Raw genomic sequence first — 20,150 nt, 5'->3', positions numbered from 1 at the left:
AAAGAAAAACAATTTTACTTAAGCATAATTTCACAAATATAATCTGAACATTCTAATACAGTGGGTGATGTTTTGTCTTGTGCAAAAATAACTACAGATTGTGGGCGATCTCCATCCAGACACTCATCAGTCTACACAGAGAGACGTGTCATTTTTCTGACAACTCGCATTCAGACTGTCAGTCAACTGTCTGCAAAACTCAACTGCTTCTCACCCGTTTGTGCTCATCTCACGCAGGTCCAGGTCACTCTCGCTTCTCATCGTCGTAACCACAAATTCTCTTTTAATATGCAAGTCTACTTTAGGTTTGTTTTATTGTTTCACCCAGATATTCACCACTTTTTTCTTCCTTGGCTATGGTATCTATCACTCTTTTTAGATGCCTGCAGTACCTCTTCAAGCATCATGGGAAATAACCTCGATGTGCACAAATGGATGAATGCAGAAAGACACTATGTTACATCTACTCTATGGAGCACTACATGGCCATAAGAATGAAATCCTACCATTTTCAACAAAATGGTTCCACCTGGCAACCATTATGATTACTCAAATAAGCTTATCCCAAAAGGACAAATATCACATGTTCTCCTTGATAATAAGGCAGACATTATTCAAAGTATAAAATGAATAGAAACAGGTAATCAAGTATTTTCACTTATTCTCACAGAAGAACTGTGTAATGGAGACTACCATACCAGGAAATGAAGGCATGTTGCATTCCGTGTTTCTACTTCTGAATAAGAGACTCCCAAAGAAGCATTTAAATATATCTTTACAGTATGATACTAGAGTCTCCATCTTGGCCTATGCCCATCATGCCATCACACACTTAAATAGTGAGAGTTAAATTTGCAATAGTTACTAAGGTACTATTCAACTGTGATAATTCAGGGAAAATGGTGGGAGGCAAAGACAAGAAGGGAAAAAGGGAAAGAGGAGGCGAAAATGCTATACCTTCAAAACTGTATCACAGAAAATAATACAAAATTTTTTTAGAAAATAAATAATAACCAAAAGTATATATAAGTCTGGTCCCACCACTCAGCTTAAAACTTGACAATGATTCCTCCGTCATTCAGAGTTGAGTTGAAGCCCTTGGACAGACCAAGAATGCTCTGGGTTGCCCCTTAGTCAACACCATGTAGACCATCTGTCCTACTACCCTCGTTACCGCTCACTCCACCAAAATCAGCCTTGCCCTCTGACTTACTTTGGAACAAACAAGGGTCACTCTTGTTATCTCCTACTGGAATGCTCTTTCCTAACGTTTTTTTTGACAGTGAATCTAACACAATGTTGTTATTATTTGGTTGTCTGTTTCTACCAACACATAAATTCTGTGTGGTCAGTGACATGTCTCAATTTATATCTAGATGCATAAAATGCTGGTAAATAAGATCTAAAGATAACAAATTTCTATAGCATAAATTGCTGATACAATATTTTTTCTTTTGACACTCCTGAGTTCTATTTAATACTTCACAACAATCATTTCACATTTTTTCCGTACTTTTCGTTAAACAACATCTCTCAAATGTAGAGAGAGGGCAATGAAAGGAAAACCAAAAAATAATTTAATGTTGAATTGTTGAATTCTAGACTTACACAGCCCATTTACGCATAGAAAAAGCAACTCTAGGATTTAGAATAATTTTTGAATGAAACTGCTATATCCAAGACTGAATTAAAACACTTTTAAAGCTAGGACACTTGAGATCAAGTTCAGTAGTTTTTGCAGATAGTAAAAACTAAATGAGGAGAGGTTGAAGGCACTTCTTACTATTAGGCATATTAGAAGGTCCACTGCAGTCAGGTCAAAATTTGGGTCATTAAATTTCCTGTGGTACTCATAAGCTCTCTGAAAAGACAAAAAGATATAGATTCAATAAAAATGGTAAACATTTACATAATGCAAAATTTCGCATACTGGCTACTTCTTTTATTAAGTCAACCCTCTATGTAAACTAAAGGTCCAGGTAATTTTCTATAAAGAGAAGACCCTCCCTCTGAACTCCTGCTACCTATCTCTCAACAAGCAGATAACATAGTCTGTTCAACTCTTCCCATTCTTTTTTTTGTTGACCTTAACATTTACTGTAGACCTACTAAAAGAAGAGCAGAGAGTTTGGCACTGTAACAACTTCCAGGGGTCCATAATATGCGTCTTTTTTTAAAAAAGATTTATTTATTTTTATTGCAAAGTCAGATATACAGACAGGAGGAGAGACAGAGAGGAAGATCTTCCATCCGATGATTCACTCCCCAAGTGAGCCGCAACGGCCGGTGCTGAACCGATCTGAAGCCAGGAGCCAGGAACTTTCTCCAGGTCTCCCACATGGGTGCAGGGTCCTGAGGCTTTGGGCCATCCTGGATTGCTTTCCCAGGTCACAAGCATGGAGCTGGACGGGAAGTGGAGCTGCCGGGATTAGAACCGGAGGCCATATGGGATCCTGGCTCTTTCAAGACGAGGACTTTAACCTCTAGGCCACCGCGCTGGACCCAACAATATGTGTCTTAAGTGTCCCATGCAAGTCTTTTCAAGATTCCTTCTTTTCCCAAAAATGACTACTTTCCTATCCTATTTACATTAGTTTCAACATGATAGTCTTTCTCTAGCAATCTTTTTTTTTTTGCAGAAAAGTAATGTATTCCTTCCAAATAGTATGTGACAGATCCATTTTTATATATTTCACTTTGCAGTCTATTTATATTTTAGGTTAAAGCAATAGGGTGAATTTCCAGTAAAAAAAAAAATCCAGGCCTTTATTAGTCTATTAGTCTCTGGAATGCTATTTTTGCAGGTGAGAGATTTCTAACTATTCGTGAGTATTACGAACAATTAACAAAACCCTCTGCCCTTCCATCTAGGATGACTCAGGATCCCACAGAAGTATGGTCGATTAGATATCCTGCCTTGGCATCCCCGTTCACTTGCAATCACGGAAGCAGCTGCCTTTCTTTCATGCCTTTCCTGTGTCTATGCTTTGGTTCCCCTCTATAGAACACGGCCGGCTCCTATCCCACTCCGAGTGGAGCACATTGGCAGGCCTGTTATGTTCTCCCTTGCCTTTCTCCGTCGTAAACGTGAAATTCTTTGTCTTGGCTGCATTGAGGTAGGTCTGCCGCTTTCAATCTCTGTGAAAGGAAGGGGGGGGGGCTACCTTCTTCATCAGGTGTCCCTAATACTAGCAAAGCAATTAATGCAGAGTGGTGTTTAATGTATGTGTTTGAACGATTAAATGGCATTCCTCATGTGCTTGTTCTCATCAGGGGTAATAAATACTCGCTAAATAAAACATCTTTTTTTCTTAACATGACGTCAAATTTGAATAACATTTGACATAGCAATGCTTTTCTTAAACAACTCTATGGAGTTCAATTTTATGCCATGGAATGCAACCATTTTAAGTGTATAATTCAAGGATGTTATTATGTTTGCAGAGCTGTACAAGACGTAAGAATTCAACTTTACCAATTTTAATCATCGGAAAGAGATCCCTTGTGCCCTTTTGCTATCATTTTCCATTCTCATCAATCCATTTTCTATCTTTGTAAGTCTGAGGAAACTATTTTAACAGACTACATAGCCACTGTTGGTAATATAGTTGGAAATGTTACTTACATCATTCAAAAACAATAAAAATCCACCCATTGTAGATGAAGGAACCAGTATCATGTTGATAATAATGACGGTTAGGTCCAAGTGACAAAACACACTGATGCTGAGTGTAATGTTAAAGACCTACAAGTCAATTTCAAAACACCACATCAGTCTACAGATGATCGGAAAAAGAGTTAAGTTCTAAGTGCTCTTATCATGCATACCATGATTTTTCCATGTGTAGATAAGCCCACATGGCCATCACGAAGAGAAGACCCTGGGAGATGCTTTTATCAAGGAAAATATTCATGATTTTAGCTTCCCATTAGAATATTATAAATAGTTAAAATGATCGTAGATTAATGTGAAAAGTAAACTGGTCAGGTTTTCCAATAGTGCATTATTACATTCAATACAAGGAGGCAGCAAGACTGTGGAACAGGGTTAGGATATGTTAAAATGGACAGATTAACAGGGGAGAATCAGAGAGTGCACACTCTGGGTTTAGGAGTAGGCAGGTTGATGGCAGAGATGGGTGAGGACCTGAGGAACTGGGCAAGCAGCACAGACACCCCAGCGGCCATCAGAGCTCCACTGATGTACACGTGTGGAGGGAAGCTCACCGGAAAACTATGAGGTGAATCTGGCCACTGAAATGCAGTACGCTGATTTGTAACCAAAGCAGAACGGCAGAGCCCTCGCAGATGGGTGCGGGAGTGCGGGTGGTATTCTCAAGCTCTCCCCTCACACTCCTCTACATACACACAGCCACTGGTGGCACACTGGATGCCATTTTGAGCTCAGTGACAAAGCTCCCGGGGGATTGGGGTGAGTTGTACAGGTACTAATGCACTAAGTCCAGGGAGAACTCGCTTCTGACACAACGCTTGTCTCTGGTCCCACCATAATATTACCGACTTGGCACTTCACTTGGTATCCCATTTTGGTTCCATCCAAAGAAGGGTTTGGGTTTCTCCATAGCCCTAAGACCCAGTTGAAAGACACAGCGATCGTCTCCCTAATCCTGGGTACTACTTGAACAATGAAAAATAGAAAAGTACCCTGGCTATGGAGGTTGGGGCAGAAGTGCAGCTGGAGACCAGACACTGAAACTTTCAGGCACGAGTGGCGTAAGTGACACAGAGAACTAAGCACTGAATGGGAACAGCCAAGTCCATCTGTAGACCCATGGACAACACAGCTTCAAAATTGGGAGGTTTGGAATATTTTGGATCTTGGGATTGTGGCTACTTAACCTATATTATTAATTTTTCTCACTGTTTAGACAAAAATGACTACATATAACACTACATTGCATGTTTAAAAATAAGTATCTATGGTATGTATTTGTTACTTACAATGTAAAAGCAAAATGACCAAAAGCCACTGTGTTTTTTCTTGTTGCGAAAAATAAATGATATCACGTATGTTAAGAAGACAAGAGAGGCTCCATAACCAAATGAAAACACAACCTGAAAATATAAAATAATGCCATAATCAATATGAAATATCTCAGAGAAGAATTAAGCTCCAAATATTAAATAATATTCTATTGTGCATTCAATTTTCAAACATTTTTGTTTTGGTTTATCATACAATAAAAATGAAAACAACTGAATTATAAAATAATACGGTTAATAATTATGTTACTTACCACAGCAAACACAATCCGACTTGAAATATAAACGTGATCCATGTTTACAATGTAGAAAATTAGAAACGTTGAAAGTATAATGAAAGTGAGGAGATTAATGTCCAGCAGAGCCTGACCACACCAGTAAGCAGAAGGGTGGAGACCAGAGACCCAGAGCTGGGACTTAGCTTTCCTCTGACGAAAAAACACAGCACAAACATTGGAGAACATTTTTCAATAAATTAAAGCTCATAACCTAATGTTTCTAACAACAATTACACATACAGTGTTTAGGAACCAGTTCGAAAGGTGGCCTATTACAATGCTGACTGCTTTATTTTACAGATTTGCAATGGTTTTTTAATTCTCTAAAAATGAGCAGAAAAGCATGCTTCATAATGATGACGTCACACCGGTCTTCAAAAGAAATGTTATTTTGTGACCTGGCAGACAGAATACACTTTCCATTTTAAAAATATTTCCTCAGTTATTGGCTCAGGATAGTAACAGGTTATTTATCTAAATATGATTTGTTTTGTGTGAACAATGATTATATCCAGATACAAATAATACAATACTCCAACTTTCAGAATGGAAATGGATTTCAATATGCTTGCAATGGGGGAATCTCAACTGAACTTGAACTGTGGTTATGCAACAAGGTGGAGGAATCCACCATGGTGGAAGGGTTTGGGGAGGGGTGGGGAGAACCCAAGTACCTATGAAACTGTCACATAATACAATGTAATTAATGAAGTAAAAATAATAAATAATAAAAAAATAAAAATAAAATTAAAAAAAAAAAGAAAGGAAAAAAATGGGTGCCTCACTCTTCGATTACCACTCCCACTGGAGGGCACGAAAACCAGGAAAGGGATTAGGGTAACTAGACAGAAGGGCACCCAACAGCATGTATGTGGGCTAGATAGTCGGGCTGGTTGGGTTGAACTAGGCTTCAATGCCCACTGACATGTATGAGAGCTGAATGGGATGTGGGACGGACTGGACTAGTCTGCTGCACATGATGGCAAGCATGGGAACCAGGATATGGGGCGGGCCTCATGGGAGTTACTGTGGGTCGCCCCGACTAGGCTGCTGCTTCCACTGGTTTATGTGAAAAAAAAAAAAAAAAGAAAAAGAAAGGGATTTCAAGTCTCAAGTTTCGTTTTCAGTATCGATGTCAATGACTTCCTCCTTGGAGTTAGGATCTAATGTGGTTAGAAGCATGATAATATTTCTCTTTATAGTTTAGACTAATTAAGTCTCTGAAAAATCACTGTAGTTTTCCTGTAACACTGAAGTAAGCAGAAGGTACTTCTAGATTTCTGGCTTGCTGAAAAATGTTTAACCATGTCACTTTAACATATACTTGAGTGTTTTCCTCAAAGGAAAATATTTTGAATGCACAGTATTAAAACATAATTACTGATATTCCTTGAGTTTCTTTTCATTCAGCCCTCCTCCCATGACTCTTTTCTCTTACTTTATAATCGCTGACACTGCTCATGGCAATGTAAGGAGAAATGCTGCATGCCAAGAAAAGTAAGAATGTGGAGCCTTCTGGCAGCCCAGTCCAAAACATTAAATAGCTCTGCAAATATAAAAGGTACGAGTCAATTTTAAACTGATAAATTAAAAATATATTTAAAGAACAAGTTATCATAAAATATTATTTTTGGAATATTAAAATATAAATGTAGATCATAAACATCTATGGGAGAGAAAATACTTTCTGATCATGTAATAAACATAAATCTTCAGTTATTGAACAGCAAAGTCAAATACAATTCAGGACCTATTTGTGGGTATATCCAAAATAATTTAAATCAGGGTCTTGGAGTTATATCTATACACTTATTTTGACAGCAGTCTTACCACAGTCAAGAGATGGGAGAACATTAAACTCTATTGGTGGAATATAAACGAACGAAATGTACCATATAGTCATACGATGGAATATTGTTCCGATTTCAAAAACAAGAATCTTATCAACAGCTGTGAACATCTGGAGAACGTTATGCCAAGTGAAGTAAACTTGTCATCAAAAGAGAAATTATGTCTATATGAACTATGCCTGAAATATCCAGAGTCATAAACAGAGCATAAGCCAGGGCCAGGGGAGTTGTAATACTGGGGGAGGGGCTTCAGTTTCATAAGTTGAAACACTTCTAGAGATCTGTTTTTACAATAATGTGAATATGTTTAATGATACTGAACTGTACACCTGAAAAGACAAGTTTTGGCTAATTTTATGATATGTGTTTCATCATGACAAAAAATAATTCAGACATTTTCAGCCTTGATTCACAGGTCATCAGGCTCATGTGACATGTCTTTATCAGCAAACCTAGTGATGGAAATAGGAGGACTTGCTTGTACTTTCAGCCCTACTGATGGAATGAAGCCAAAACTAAACTGAACACCTTTGACATAAGATAGATTTCCTTTTGTACTGTTTCATTCTATTCCTTCTGACCCTCTTCCAATCTTCTGGCATCCAACAGTTGAAACTTTGAGTGATGCTGTTGGTAGCAACTGAGAACCATAACTACTTTAAGTGCTTAGAGAAAAAAGTAGCCACAGATTGGTTAAGCGGGTGATGCTCGTGCGCCAAGGACTGAGTCAGAAGACATTGTCACTTCCGGGTTGACACGCCAAACAAAGGGCTGGAGAATTTACCCTGCTTTGCTAATGGCTTCCTATTGTCTCAAGTCAGAATTCCGAAAATGCAACCTGTGTGTGTCGGATGCTGTGGCCACAGAGAGTGACTGTGGACAAAGGGATGAATTGGGCAGCGTAGTTAGCTGCAGAAATGCCAATCCTCTTTCATGCCAGTCTATGCACTACCTATCTACACAGCAGTGTCCATTGACAAGTTAGATTTACAAAATTCTAAAGCCCGATAACAAGCTCTCTCAGTGTCCCATTCAGTGTCCTCAACTCCTACCGCCGTGCCTGCTCCTGCTCCTGGATGAGATTCCTTTACAGGTCAATACATATGCATACATTTTAGGACATGGTTTAAAGTGAAAAATTACTGATTAGTATTCTACCGCTAAGTATTCTCTGATAATAATTCTGCAAGCAAATCATATTTTGTTTGATATAACCTGTTTGAAATGTTGGGACACAAAATAATAATTTTCAGAATTAACAATTATGGATTTTTAAGAGAAGGAAGACATAAATTACTTGTCAAATTATTCGTTGTTTACAATAAGGAAACCCAATACTTACATGAGGGTATAGACCTCTCTCAATTCGAATAGATTGTGTGTGATTAAACATCCGAAGTAGCCCGTTGCTGATAATATTCATAAGGATTGGAAAACAGTGCACTCTCTTGGTATTGCACACAACTGAAAATCTATAATCCTTCAAACGAACCAATAAAATCAAATGTTAATTCTAGATACTCAAGGAACAAAAGTAACATGTTGAAGTTTAAGATACTAGCAATGTCACACGTTAGCTTTGGAATCACCTTAACGTGCCTTTCTGAGCTTTAACTTCCTCTTCTGGGAAAGATGATATTAAATGGGTAGCTAGATGGTTTAATTGAGATGTTACATACATATTAGGATCCAGTAAGGTGGATAGTAAGAATTCAGCATCGATTCAGTGTTACTGATTTTATATCTTTTTGTACTTATTTTCTGACCAGGGATTTTCTTCTTTGCAAAGGAGATACTGCCAGTCTTACAGTAAGCAAGCAAAGAAACCTGGGTCTCCTGAATAACAGATAAGCTAGGAGTTCATAAAATACTGCTGCCAAAGAAGCCTTTTTCACACTTTAAAAATAATGCTTAATGTAGTTCAAGCTTATAAAAATGTTTATTTATTCATCAAGATTCAATATTTAAATATTTCCAATAGTCCAACCATAAATATGTTAGAAAGGAATTATAAAAATAATAATTTGCTATGAAAACAAATATGCAAAGGGGCTATAAAACAGAATATTTTTCCACCTTTGCCACAAAGTGAACACAATTAATATGGAATACATAGTATTAATATATAGAATAATACACATTCTATATAATGAACACATAGAATATATCCTACATATAATAAATAATATGTGGAGTTAATATGATGTGTAATAGAATTAATTTCAATAGAACTGAGTTCAATGATACACCTTGAAATAATTCTGCTTTCATTTCCTTTATAGCATGAAATAAATAGGGAGCTTGGGTTAATTTGGCCCCTTACTTTCACAATACAAATAAGACTCAAGGCTTCTAGGGCCGGTGTTGATGTTGTGGCACTAGCATCATAGGTGCCAATTTGAGTCTCAGCTGCTGCACTTCCAATCCAGCTCCCTGCCAATGCCATTGGAAGGTAGTAGAGTATGGCCCAAGTTGTTGAGCCTCCTTACCCACGTGGGAGACCTGGAAGAAGCTCCTGGCTTTTGGCTTTGCATTAGCCCATCTCCACCTGCTCTGGCCATTTGTGGAGTGAATCAGCTGATGGAAGATCTTTCTCTCTGTCTCTACTACTCTTTCTATAACTCTCTTTCAAATAAAAATAAATAGATCCTTAAAAAAGACTTAAGAATTCTATTTGTGATTAGGTTGTATGATCATTGGTCTTGTTTTTAACAGAAATGTATAAAGACAGACTGAGAATATTTTTCATCTCTCTTATTTTGTGTGTACCTTATAGCATTTAATGTATTTCTTGATTTGTAAAACATCATCTGGGTAGTTAGCTATTGAGTAACTGTTCTTAAATTCATGTTTATGTTGTTGATAACTATAAGGTGTAATATTTTATGGAGCTTGGACGATGCAATTTTATTTTGTTCCCTCTCAATGTAAAAGAAAAAAAATGACCTATTTAAAACAAAGTAAATGGGTCCAGTATTAACTCTGGTGGCACAAGTTAAGCCACCCCCTGCAACAATGACATACAAAATCAGAACATGGATTCAGGTCCCAGCTAATCTGTTTTTGATCCAGCTCCCTGACACAACATCCTGAAAGGACAGCAGATGGTGGCTCCCATCCCTGAGGGGGAGACGTGGGTGGAGTTGTAAGCTCTTAGATTTGGCTTACTCCAACCCCAGATGTTGTCACCATTACAGGAAATGAACCAGCAGATGGATTTTTTTTCTGTCCCTCTCTTACGCTTTGTCTTTCACATAACTAACTAAATAAATCTTTAACAAAGTTCACATACAAATTATTTCATAAAAATTTATTTAAATATCACAATTTATTCGATAATGATCCAAGATAATTTTCTGTGTCAAGTTGTCTAAATTTAGATGACTTTCTTAAGATTTTAAAACAGTTAATATAAAGTGCATTCTCATTTTTTTTCTTTTGGTCAGAAAAACAAAACTGAAGAGGCAAAACAAACCTTTTGTTTACCAGAAACTATGATAGCTCCATTGTATGAGAGTTCAGAAGTGCCATTTCTGTTTTCAAAATCATCTACTTCTAAAAGTATGTTTTGATGCTTGAGTGACTGTATAAAATCTTCAATATTTGATTCTAGTATGAAGTCAATGAGAAGACAGGAAAATATGTTAGATAATAACAATAAACCCTATGGCTGGTATAAAGTAAACATTTATAGCATATTTTGTTAAGGTATAATTCTTTGGACAGCAAAAATAGTTAACATTGGCCAATGAAAGCGAAATAACTATCACTTTTAGAAAATCTTCCACTATTTAAAATGTGTGTGTTCACTGGAGATACTCAGAATCGACTCCATGATTAGACGAAACCCCAAATAAGTTAGAATTTCCTCCCAGGTAGGAAGGGACATGCACAGAAAACATAAGCTTTGCCTATGACCTGGGGAATCCACAGAGCATACAGCATTTCCACAATCAAGAGACAGGGAAATACAACAGGCCAGCCCTCAGTCTCCAAGGCAAATGGGACGTTCGTAACAAAGAAAATAGAAGCCAAAAGACAAGAAGTCCCAATGTTAAATCTCAAAATATCTGACAACTGAACACAGGGAAGAAGAGAAGTGGTAGGTTGTGCGTCGTCATCAGAGCTGGCTGGCGAGGAGAAGAGAGAAGGAGACAGTCTTATTAGGTAAAGAAACAGCTCTGGATCTTGAAAATCAAATGTGTAACTAGCATTGCTGTCAGTGCTGGGGTGGCAGGGCAAATATGCCTTCCAAAAATCCAGTGGAAAATAAGAATGAGAAACTGAAATGAGAAAGGAGCGTCTTTGTCTAAAGGAGAGACCTCCACACCCCGAATTACAAATACGTGTGATGATTGAAATGGGTAAGGAACACGTGAATGGAAACTTACTGCGAAAATGTAAAAAAAAAAAAATAGAAACACAATAGATTTGTCTTCAAAGTTAAACAGTTCAATGACACATCATTTGAGATAATAAAATAAGGCATTTTCTTGAATCCTGGTGGTATTTCTATGGAAAGTATTAGTGGATATCCATGCCATGGTTACATGCCAATCAGTATATACTGTATTTGTGGCACAGATTAGACTCATGTTACCTGGAAATCTCAAAGTAGAGTGGGCCAGACAGTACAGAAGTTTGATTTCCTAAGGATAGCTATTTTGTGAGAGAGGTAAATGGGCAGCTTTATTTTATCATAATGTGGGTTAACCCTGGATTCTTCATAGGTTTCCTCACCAAACCCATAATTCCCAAGATCAGAGAAAATACACATTGCTCTTTTTTAGTTGTTTTTGATAAATCAAGCTTACATGTATGTTTTTTAATTTTATGATTTTCTTTACTTCCCCGCACATGTACAGCTCAACAATAGAAATAACTTTTTTGTGTATTTAAATTATTTTGTTGTTGTTCACCTGTGTTATTGATGATCAACAAGCTGGTACGAGGGTCTTGGGGAAGTTGGCCGGGCGAGAGGAAATACAAGTCAGTTTTAAGTTCCCAATCGGTCTTGGTGTTTGTTATAGCTAAAACGATCATTTCCACAATCAAGGGGAACACTGCAATTCCCAATATCAAAAGTCTAAACAACAAAGAAAATTATCACAGGACTCTGTAGCAATTCCATTTATTGAGTCTGACAGCCATAATTATGCATTGAGTATCAAACCTGTAGTATGCCAGTCACGATTCTAGCTGCTAAAATTCTACAAGTTTTATCTCTGTGTGCTATGGTATTATTACATTAGTATCAATTTAATAATTAATGAAAAAAGGTAGAGCCTACTTAGCACCATTGTATAGCTATTTCCACTGTTAGTGAAGTTAATGCTGCATTTGTCCATTCCCAGGCAGAAATCCTGGCTACCACATTCTAGATCTAATTTCTCTCCTGGTTTGAAGCTCTTTTGAAATTCACTATGTGACAAAAATATAATACTTTGATACTCACAGGGTCAAAAACAGTTTCCTTCCACGTTTGAACTTTAAGAAATGGAGCCATGCAATTGCACAGATCTGCATCCTCCAGAGGCCCATGCCACTCACGGTCTTCTGCATTTCAGGAAAACAAGAGGAAGCTGCTCCCATGTCATTCAGGCTTTCTGAGTCTTTTATTTTCTGCGGTTGTTCAAAATCTACACACACACATAAACACATGTGTTACTTTTTCTGGGGAAACTATAAATCACATTGCATAAGAGATTAACATTGAAACCCAGCAGACATATCCATACAGAGATACAAATGGCTGAATAATCCAGAAAAACATCCTCAACATTGTTTTATTTTTAAGTTAATGCAAATAACAAACACCATGAAATATCCCTTTACACTCAGTGTAATGTATATTATGGAAAGAAAGCTGGTTGGCGATGCTGAGGAATCTAAATTCATCTTGTCTTGCTTGTGGAAATATGAAGTTCATACCTTCTTGTGGTATCAGTTTCGTTTTTTGTTTTGAAATATTACTAAATTTGTTTTACAATGGTTTTATTTTGACAAGTTACAGGATTTTATTTTATTTTTGTTTTTGCCTGTGGTTTTTCTTTTAATATTTACAATGACGTACTTTCAATTTACTTTCTAATCACAAGCTCAATCATCTAACAAAGAAGAATCCAACAAGCAGTAAGTGCAAAAATTTTTGTTTCTCAAGAGTATAGCAAGGGCTGTAGACAATAATCACATCTCAAAATAAAATTTTCTCATCTATAATACACTTTTTGCATTGTTAGCAAAAATCAGGAGAAACATGCAGTTTTATTGTTATAAATCGATGCAAAAGAATTATTTAAGCAACAATTTTTAAATAAGGAAAATGTTTTAAAATGTTGGTGACTATAATGCTGAAAAAAGTAGGTTGTAGTATCTAAACTCAGTGAGGAAATATGCCAAATTTACATCAAAAGAAGATTTTGTTCTGCACGTACTTCAAAGAGGCATGAAAGTTCCATATGCAGCAACAATATTCTGAAAGATTTCAAGGACTCTCCATTACCATATTCAATAATTAACACTTAAATGACAGGTATTAAGTTGTATAGAGGAAGTATCAACAATTTATGTGGGACAGGTATGACCAGAATTGTATGTGAATCTCACATATATTTCTTAAAAGTGGCATGATTTTCAATAAAGGTTACATTTCTCTGAGATCTGATTTCTATCATTTGTAAAGTGCTGTAGGATACCTGCTGGGAAGGTTCACATGAGTAGAAACATGAGACATTAAGGAGACACTGATCCAGGTGTCTGCCATGTGAGACACTCCACGTCAAAGCATGGAGGAGTCCCCACCGAGACCTGTCCGCATAAGGACCTCAGCAGAATTTTGAATATTGACAAACTTAGAAAACATTTTTTATAAGACATATCTGCTCAGACCTCATGCCTCAAATTAGATGTTTTAGAGCCGTGATGAATGTTAGAAGCTGTGAGCCTCCAGGGATAAGAGAAAACTGCTGAACTAAGAAGGCAATTTCAAAGAGTTTGTTAGACTCCAAAAACGGACCTGTGTCCATTCCCATTAATGATGTTGGGAAACAGTTACTGCCTATCCCAATGAACAAGTCAAAATTAGTTTGAGGGTCTGGCATTGTGGCATAGTAGGTCAAATGACCACCTGTAACGCTGCCATTGCATAATGATGCCAGTTCAAGTCCTGGTTGTGCCCCTTGGGACATGGCTCCCTACTAGTGCTCTGAGAAAAGCAACAGAAGATTGTTCAAGTGCTTGGGCCCCTGTGGCCCATGTGTAGACCTGGAAGAAGTTCCTAGAGCCTGGCTTTGGCCAGATCCAGTGCCGGCTGTTGGGAGTTCTCTGAGGAGTAAACCAGCCGAAGGAAGAGCTCTTCATCTCTCTCTCTCTCTCTCTCTCTCTCTCTCTCTCTCTGTAACTATGGCCTTCAAGTGAAAGAAATAATTTTTTCTAAACTGGGAATGAATAATATTTTTAGTGTAAATCATGTATAGAAATCATGAAAACTAAACTGGCAATGATCATTTTTGGACCAGCAATTATACAGATGTTTTTACCTTGTCTAACAGTGGATCTTCCTTCCAGTTTCATGAAGACTTCGCTCAGACTTGGCATGGAAATATCATAACCTGCTACACCTTTGCCTAAGCACTTTTCCAGATCACCAAACAGATCTAAGGCAACAGAAAGGAATAAATACATTTGAAATATGACATCAAAAATGGAACCTAGTAAATCAGCATTGTATCAATACAATGATGGTTATTCAAGAAAACCTATACTTTCTGAATATCACAGTAATCAAAGAACTTCATTTCACTGACAGCACAGCAGCCTGGTCAGCACCAATTTTCATCTGTGTCTGTCTCCAGGGTACACTCTGTTTCACTATATCCAGAGGGCTCATCTACCATCTGGAAAATGTGAGTATACATCCTATCATCTCATACCCTGTTTAATGCCTTTAAATGGTCTCTAAATATGTTTAAAATAAAAATCAAAGGGAATACCAGTTTCCAAAACTCTGCAGGAGCCAGTCTCCACCTATCCACACAACGCCACTCATCCTCTTTCGCTACTTGGCTCCCTCCTTCTCTGTCCCATAGGTATCTTATTTTTTTCTCTACTTGGAATGTTTTTGACACTTTTCTTATCATTACCTTCCCTGATTACTCTGTATCAATCACCATTCTAACTCATTCGGCCTTTATTATTTTATTGTATAACCACAGTACATTGTTTATGTGTTTGGTTTTCCCCACCCAGTGGTTTACAAAACCCATGAAGTTAGGGATATATATATATATATATATATACACACATACACATATATACTTTATCCACAGTAAACCCACTTATTAAAAACTTCTGCTCAAGGTTCTTTTTTTTTGTTTTCAAGAGTATTTAAGCTCTTATTCAAAGTGAATCAGAAGGATCAGAAAGCTAACGTTCCTAGAAACATCTACAAAGACTGAGAGGAGTAAGTAACCCAACTTCCTCTCTCCTCTGGTGACGTAAAGCGGATCCCATTTAGCTGTTCTTTTATTTTCCTCCAGTAACATGACACCTCAACGGCTCTTGGAAATAATCTGTCCAATCAAGCAACCGTCTCTGACTTTCTCCGCTTCTATCGCTCGTGTTTTCATTCCTTGCTGGTGCTTCTGGGATTGACTGCCAAATGAATGAATTACACTCAAGTCTTAGCCTCCAGTTCTGCTTCTTATGCAACCCAACATTAGAAAAAAAGTACAAATCCATTAAAAAATTAATATTTTAATAATGTGAGCATTTACCTCCAAGTTTCATTCCATTATAATCATATTTCATTTACCTGGAAGTTTATTTGTCTTTTCCAAGGGCAAAGTATATACCAGCTTTTCTTTGTTTTCGGTTTTCAATTTTGCATCAGGAATGTGATGATTAATGAGCAATATTATTTGTTCAGGATCACATATTTCATTTTTTTGCAAACTAATATTTCAAAGAAAACACAAATAATTTCTATTTTTCCACTGCTACCACGAAAGAAAAGCTTTTATTAAACATTCATTCTTTGAGTACTACCTTATTGAGCTTTATGAAGCAAACAAAATTAGCAATAATAAAAACATATAGATTTGTAAGTTTTATGATACTTACATAGACAATGTATAAATTTAGAATAACTAAGAGTACATAAGCAATGTGCATTACAATTTTGTACCAAGTATGAAGATGAACAGAGATGTAAGAAAATTTACAGTAGAGACTTCTTCAAATAATTGCTAAACTAGAACAGGTAACTGTCAGAAATGGACTATAAATAGGGACATTTCATCCTCATCTACGTTTATTCAGCCACAGCTTTTAGCTTAGATATGTACGTTCTTACTATACAGAGTACTCACTACTCTGTGTTACCTGATTTATCCCTAGCTGCATCGGCTTTTGAATTCATTTGCCTTTGTTCTCCACTAAAAAAGGAAAATAGAGTAGGAAGGAGGTACAGGTTTAAGCTGCACAGAATTGCTGCCTAGAAAAGTGGTACATGAAGTAATCTGTGAACAGTCATTTTATAATGTTGAAATTTCACCCCATGTCAACATCAGGAATGATTCAAGGAGGTCAGGAAGTAGGAAGAGTATTGGAGAAACACCTGTGAACTCAGGACAGCAGAGACGATGCAAAAGCCCACTTCTGCTTTCGGTTCACCAGTGTTGCAAATAATATATTTTACAGATTGAAGATTATATATAGGATATCTTATAATATACATAAATATATATCTTTACCCAAAGTCTTTACCTTAAGTGATATCCAAGACCCCATTTTCTCTTCAAAAACACAGAAGAACCTGAACACTTTAATTCCCCGTTTGACATGATCATTTTTCTATCTAAGTAAAAGAAGCAAGTGAGAAAAGATTATTAGGAGTAGTTTCTTCTCCCCAGAAAACAAGGATGAGGAACTAACAATTAGCACTTCAAAGACATCATCCATGGGGCATAGCTAGGTGCACTGAACATTTCAAATTCTGAAACATATTCAAAGTGATAAAGCTGGGCCTGACCAGTAGTGTAGTGGCTAAATCCCCGCCTTGTATCTGCTGGAATCATGTATGGGTGCTGGCTCATGTTCTGGCTGCTTCACTTCCCATCCAGCACCCTGCCTGTGGCCTGGGAAAGCAGTACAGGATGACTGAAAGCCTTGGGACCCTGCACCCACATGGAAGACCCAGACAAAGCTCTGGCCGTTGTGGCTGCTTGGAGAGTGAACCAGCAGATGCAGTATCTTTCTCTCTGTCTCTCCCCTGTGTAGATCTGCCTTTCCAATTAAAAAATAAAATAAAATAAATCCCCTTTTAAAAAGTGATATGCTTAAAATGAACTCATGAGCATCAACATTTATTTTAGCAATCTTCGGGACTTGCTAAAAATTAATCACAAAAGTGTGTTCTCTGCTTTGGTTGCTAGAATGAGTGGTTGTTTTTCAACGAAATGTCTACTAGCCATGATCTTCCTGTTTAAAATGTAATGACCACTATTTTAAAATAAATCATTTTTAGTAGCAGTCCCATGTGACCAGTAAGGGATTCTATGGTGGGGGTTGACTTCTGGCATATCAGACTGCTATGGAATGTAGACATTACTGATATGATGGCACTAGGAATACTGATCTGGTTATTGTCATTTTTTTTTTCATTTTAACACTGAGATAAACCAAGCAATTACCAGCCAGGAGGTCAGCCTCTTCCATGAGGTGGGTACTGAAGAGGATCACACGGTCTGCTCTGCGCTCCCTCAGGAGGCTCCACACTCGATGTCTTGAGTAAGGATCCAGTCCAGCAGTTGGCTCATCTAAGAGCAACACCTGCAGAGGATGGAGACACAGAAACCGTACCTCGCGAATGTTGACCAGTTCCACACGAAAGCATTGGAACCAATCAAACTGGAGAAAATAATTGTATTTACATAACCATCTGTCTTTAACACACTCATAATGCACAGTTTAAATATAGTAAGCTTTGTCTTTTTTTAAAAGACTACTTTGTTTACACAAGGTGAACACATTTCACGTATTTCTCAATATAGTAGTTATATTTTTCATCCTGCCTACCGTCTTCCTATGTTTCCCAGCTACCCTTCTTTGTCATTTTTTAGAAATGTTTATAATGGCATACTTTCAGTTCATGTCACAAATACAGGCTTAATAATCTGTAAGATAAAGAATTCAACAACTATCATGAAGAAAAAAAAAATCCCCATTGATCCTCAGGATTACAAAGGTTGCCAAACGTAATCAAATTTTAAAATGCAATTTTCATTTTGGATTATATTTTTGTGTTCTGCATATTTGTTATTACGCATTAGGGAAAACATGCTTTGGGGTTTTTTTGGGGGGGGGCAGGCAGAAGAGGGACCAGCTTATTTCACAAAGCACAGTGATTTCTAGTTGCATCCATTTTGTTGCAAAAGACAGGACGTCATCGTTTTGCGGTAGAATCGTATTCCATGGGGTACACAGAAGCACATTTTGTCTATCCAGTCACGGGTGGGTAGACAGCTCAAATGATTTCATGTCTTAATGGATCGAGCCATTACCAACACGGACATACAGATAACGCTCTAGTACGCTGATTTCATCTTGTTTGGTTAAATTCCCAGCAGTGGGGTGGCTGGATCTACCTGGTAGATGTATTTTCAGGTTTCTGAGGAATCTCTTTACGTCCTCCATCACCGTTTTACTAGTTCATACTCCCACCAATAGATTAGGGCATCTGCTTTCCCCACATCCTTGCCAACATACACTGTTTTCAGATTTATGAATGGTGGCCTCTCACTGGAGTGATACATTCCCTCACCGTGGCCTTTCTTTGCATTTCCTTGGTGGCTAATTATGCTGAGCATCTTTACATATGTCTGTTGGCCATTTGCATTTCATCTTTCGAAAACATTTATGTACTTTGCTCATATCTTAACTGGATTGTTTGCTTTATTATTGTCGAGTTTCTGGAGCCCTTTATAGATTCCAGATCTTAATCCTTTATAGCTGTAGAGCTTGCAAATATTTTCTGCCATTTTGTTGGTTGCCTCTTCACTTCATTGAGGGTTTTCTTGGCAGTGCAGGAACTTCTTAGGTTACAGAAACCAATTTGTCTATTTTTGTTTCAACCACCTGAGCTTTTGGGCTCTTTTCCCAGAAGTTTCTGCCTATGCCAATGTCTTGCATTGTTCCCCACAATGCTTTCCTCTGATTATTTGATGGTGTCAGGCCTTAACTTTGGATCTTTGAGTTTATCTTTGCTTAATGTGTAAGTTGCTTCTGCATGTGTTGAAGAGTTTGATGTTTTAAGGATTTTCAATTTTCTTTTCTCCTTCTACATAATCTCACTTACTTGAGGATCTCCTAAAATGGCAATGCCAAGAGTCAGGCTTCTTTTCTGTCCTTCACTCAAATGTTTAGCAAGGTTATCTTGAACGTCTTGCATGTCCAGTTCCAATAAAATTTGTCGCACCTGTATGAGAAAATACGCAAAGCTTAAAATCCAAAATGACTCATATTATGTAATTTTATCTTTCAGGAAAGCAATAGAGTTATTTATAGGAAGGGTCCTCTTTCCTAGATTTTATTCTGAACAGGGGATTCTGTGGTGATGATTTTAAACATGGTTGGTTACACAGAGAATCCAAGCCTGCCCATCTACCTCTTGTTCCACCTCCTGTGGGTGAATCCCTTTTATGTGAGCAAACAGGCTGAGGTTTTCCTTCACCGTGAGCATGTCAAAGTGAACACTGAATTGAGGGCAAATACCAGTTTTCTTCCTTACTTCCTCCAGGTCTTGCTTTTCAGAGAGATTTTTATTATATATGGTAACTGATCCTAAGGGGAAAAAATAATTCAGTGATGATGAAATAATAGGTTAAGGTCTTATTCAAGAAATACTGCTATATATTCACAGATGTCTAAGATGATTATATTTCTTATTATTAATACTATTCTTTTTAAAAATTATTTATTTGTTTATCTGAAAGGCAGAGCAAAAGTTACAAAGGGCAGG

General features: G+C 37.3%; 1 protein-coding gene across 1 annotated transcript in view; it reads right to left on the bottom strand.

Annotated features, from left to right (window-relative positions):
* The window catches only part of ABCA6 (ATP binding cassette subfamily A member 6), a 49,027-nt gene that overhangs the window by 12,936 nt on the left and 15,941 nt on the right, over nt 1-20,150 (bottom strand). The window contains exons 12-26 of the mRNA XM_004592953.4: nt 19,797-19,972; nt 19,488-19,607; nt 17,824-17,962; nt 16,898-16,988; nt 15,945-16,084; nt 14,671-14,787; nt 12,588-12,771; nt 12,052-12,218; nt 10,608-10,741; nt 8,475-8,612; nt 6,721-6,828; nt 5,259-5,432; nt 4,963-5,076; nt 3,626-3,745; nt 1,784-1,861 (exon numbers count right to left, since the gene is read on the bottom strand). Of these exons, the coding sequence (XP_004593010.2) occupies nt 1,784-1,861; nt 3,626-3,745; nt 4,963-5,076; nt 5,259-5,432; nt 6,721-6,828; nt 8,475-8,612; nt 10,608-10,741; nt 12,052-12,218; nt 12,588-12,771; nt 14,671-14,787; nt 15,945-16,084; nt 16,898-16,988; nt 17,824-17,962; nt 19,488-19,607; nt 19,797-19,972 (2,000 nt within the window). The remainder of the gene's footprint in view (nt 1-1,783; nt 1,862-3,625; nt 3,746-4,962; nt 5,077-5,258; nt 5,433-6,720; nt 6,829-8,474; nt 8,613-10,607; nt 10,742-12,051; nt 12,219-12,587; nt 12,772-14,670; nt 14,788-15,944; nt 16,085-16,897; nt 16,989-17,823; nt 17,963-19,487; nt 19,608-19,796; nt 19,973-20,150) is intronic.

This window comes from Ochotona princeps, chromosome 17, assembly GCF_030435755.1.
Source record: "Ochotona princeps isolate mOchPri1 chromosome 17, mOchPri1.hap1, whole genome shotgun sequence".
Classification (NCBI taxonomy): domain Eukaryota; kingdom Metazoa; phylum Chordata; class Mammalia; order Lagomorpha; family Ochotonidae; genus Ochotona; species Ochotona princeps.
The sequence above is the reverse complement of the archived record's forward strand: the minus strand, read 5'-3'. Positions and strand labels throughout refer to the sequence as shown.